Source organism: Pterocles gutturalis, unplaced genomic scaffold, assembly GCF_000699245.1.
Source record: "Pterocles gutturalis isolate BGI_N339 unplaced genomic scaffold, ASM69924v1 scaffold20743, whole genome shotgun sequence".
Classification (NCBI taxonomy): domain Eukaryota; kingdom Metazoa; phylum Chordata; class Aves; order Pterocliformes; family Pteroclidae; genus Pterocles; species Pterocles gutturalis.
This window is the reverse complement of record NW_010123535.1, coordinates 1-3005: the sequence shown is the minus strand read 5'-3', so window position 1 is coordinate 3005 and position 3005 is coordinate 1. Positions and strand designations below refer to the sequence as shown.

General features: G+C 53.0%; 1 protein-coding gene across 1 annotated transcript; it reads right to left on the bottom strand.

Moving 5' to 3' along the window:
- On the bottom strand, positions 1-2885 carry LMAN2 (lectin, mannose-binding 2). Its single transcript, XM_010077954.1, has 5 exons — positions 2664-2885; positions 1394-1555; positions 1099-1213; positions 664-783; positions 1-507 (listed from the first exon to the last, which is right to left on the bottom strand). The coding sequence occupies exons 1-5, from the start codon at positions 2883-2885 to the stop codon at positions 347-349; spliced, it is 780 nt and encodes a 259-aa protein (XP_010076256.1). The 3' UTR covers positions 1-346.
- Between the last annotated feature and the right edge of the window lie 120 nt (positions 2886-3005).

Sequence of the window (3005 nt, the reverse complement as noted above, 5' to 3'; positions counted from 1 at the left end):
TCCTTTAATGCCCTGCTCGCAGCCCCCTCCCCACAGCCCCCTTACATTCACACCCGCCGCTGCTCGCCCCCCCGCAGTACAGCAGGTCCCGTCTGGCGGGGCGAGGGTCAGAAAAACAGGGGGAGCAACCTCCAGGCTCCCGCATCACAGCCCTCGAGGGGCCCAGAGGGCATCGCCCCCCTCGGTCCAATCCGCCAGACACCGAGGGCCAGGCAGGGGTTACAGCCAAACAGACAGATAAGAAAATACTTCTGATATTTCTCAGAAACAGCTTTTAGAAACCACAGTTTTTACAGTTCCCTGTAAAAAAGATGGGTTTGGGCACAGGCCACATCCCAGGTCTTCTCTAGTAGAAACGCTTGTTCCGCTCCTGGCGTTTCTGGAAGACCACAGCTCCCACCACAGCGCAGATGATGATGCCCAGCAGCGCGCAGAGCAGGAGCAGAAACACCTTCCAGCCCGTCAGAGGCCCGCTTCGGAAATTCCCTGTCGGGTCATCCACATTGTCTGCAAGGACAAGAACAGCTCCAGAGACCGACCCAACCTCCGCTCCTGCCGGGTCTCACAGGGAGACACAGGTCTAACGCCTTCCAACACGCCTTTAACAGTCCAGCCCCAATGTCCCAATGCTCCACCGAAGGTTTCCCAAGCCCAGAGACTGACCTTTGGGTGATTTAAGGAGGCTGACGCTCGGCTCAATCTTGGTCCAGTCAACAGTCTCATCTTCTAGCGGGTGCTCCACCATGAGCTGGAATAGCTTCATCGAGATAATATCATGATTATCTAGGAAACAACCATCAGCACCAAACACTGTCAGAAGCTCTGAGAGATGTCCACATGTTCAGAGCACCCCTACGACTATGCTCTGCCAGGCCCAGGTCTCCTTCCCTCTCAAAACACCGTCATGCCCCAGGTATTAAACTGCAATTTGAGCTGTTCCTTAGCTCTAAGACCCCTCCTTTCCCAGGCCACGGATCCCTATCCAACAGGGTTTCAAGATTTCAACAATTCAGGGAAAAGAAGCCATCAAAGCCATCTAACACATCACAGTGTTATATTCCAGGCTCCAAACAGCAGGAATTTTTTGTCCCCTCTCACCAGACAAATCTCCAGTGCCAGCAGAAGCACCAAAGAAGTAGCCAGTTGGCAGCTGCACCCCTGCGATGTCAATGCAGTTCTTCCATTCGTTCTTGTCTTCCACATCAGTCATCACCTGTAAGACCAGGGCAGCATCACACCCAGAACACGCACTGCCATCCTGCTGCTCTTCCAGAGCTGGAGGCGCAGGGGGTCAAGCCTGGAAAACCATCTCCAGGTCACCCAGCAACACAACAACCCCCCGCCCCTCAGCACTGCCCCATCTAGCACGCAGAAGGAGTCTGCCACATCTCACCGTCAGGCGGCCTCGGGAATACCGAATTGCCAGGAAAGTGTCGTGGTTCTGGTTCCGAAGGTCAGCAGTGCACCCTGCCAGTTCCGTCCAGCGCCCGTCCTTACTGTGGTCGTACGTCAGGGAGCCGTTGTTCACCATCGCAGAGATGTAGGGGAACACGCGCTGCAGGAGGAGAGCTCTGCTGCTTTCAGTCTGCAGGAGCCTTCGAGCTGCAGACCCAGAGCCACCTTCTCAGAAACCTCATCGAGAGCAGGAACTCAGCGAGGCACAGCAACAGAGCCACAGGGCAGAACAACGACCTCAAGGCTAATTTTCTTCATAAAGCTGCTTCTAAACTGAGCAAGAGCGTGTTCTGGCTAAAGCAGAGCAGGTGTTTCTGACCTTCTGCATCAAGACCCCCCAGGAGCCCACACCATACCATGTGGCCAGTGCAACGAGACCACTCCAGACTTTCAGAGTAAGGACCAGACTGGGTAAGAAGTGTAAAAACAGAGCACAGGACTCAGAACCGGCAGAAATCTCACATGAGCAGCATAACAACATGCAGGGCTTTGTAGCCAGCAGACTATGTACAACGGAAGAGGCCAGCTGGAGGCAAGAACTCAGTTCTTGGTGACTGACCATCAAGACAAGAGGGGGATGGGATGTTTTCCAGGTGCTTTATGACTTAAGTGACATGTTTTTGGTGCAATAGATCTCACTAGCACAGTTATGTTTTCTGACTGTGCCATAACATCATCCACAAACACAGAACAGGAGAGAAGAAAAGGACCAACAGCCCCCAGGGACTGATGTGTATTTCAGCCATGGGGAACTCCGGAGCAAAAAGCCAGCCCAGGAGGTTCTCTTCTAGAGACATCCAGGTTGGAAACAGAGAATAAGGCCAGAAACAACATGGAATGATCAACCAAAAGCACAGAGAAGTTTGAGAAATTACACTCAGGATGAATATACTTTCAGGTGGATTCCTCTAATTTAACTTAATAGGTGGTGCGTAGGTTACACCAGCTCCATGCTGCACTCTCAACCTGAAGGGAAAAGGCCCTGGAAACATCTGTGTAGTCAACAACAGCAGAGCACAGAGAAAGGACCTTCTTATCTCCATCAATGCACATACAAACTCTTCCCTCTACCAGCTCCCATGACAGGAAGAGCAGCCCACTCTCACACAAGAAGAGACTTTTCCTTGGTTTGGGCGTGAAGCACTCAGAGCCCAAAGCTGTGAGGGAACAGCCTCCTTGGCACGGAGTGAGGTCCCTGAACTACTCACCTCTGTTGCCTCATCGTTGGGATATGTATCAAGGAAGATCGCCAGTCCATGAAAGTTGTCCTTGCTGCCAAAGACAGGACCTGGAACAGGGCAGAACACAGGGGAGAGAAGGCTCTCAGAAGGAATTTGTGCTTCTATTGAGAAGAGCTGCGAGAGCTGTTCATTGCCAGGCAGATGACTGAGGGCACCTGCTTCCAGGGCAGAACGCACCGGACACGCCATCCCGATCTAGAGAAACTGGTCAGAGGGGAGCTCAGACACCTTCCCTAGTGAGAAACCTTCCAGTCAAGGGGCACCTCCAAAGACAGCTCCCTGGGCTGCCCCAGGGCACACACGAGTGCT

Excerpts from the sequence above, each read along its gene's own strand:
- LMAN2 (XM_010077954.1), bottom strand. The coding sequence starts at position 2,885 with ATGGCGTGTCCGGTGCGTTCTGCCCTGGAAGCAGGTGCCCTCAGTCAT. Across the intron at positions 1,556-2,663 it reads CCAACGATGAGGCAACAGAG|CGCGTGTTCCCCTACATCTC; the intron begins GTGAGTAGTTCA and ends CTCCTCCTGCAG. Across the intron at positions 784-1,098 it reads TGGCACTGGAGATTTGTCTG|ATAATCATGATATTATCTCG; the intron begins GTGAGAGGGGAC and ends GTTGTTTCCTAG.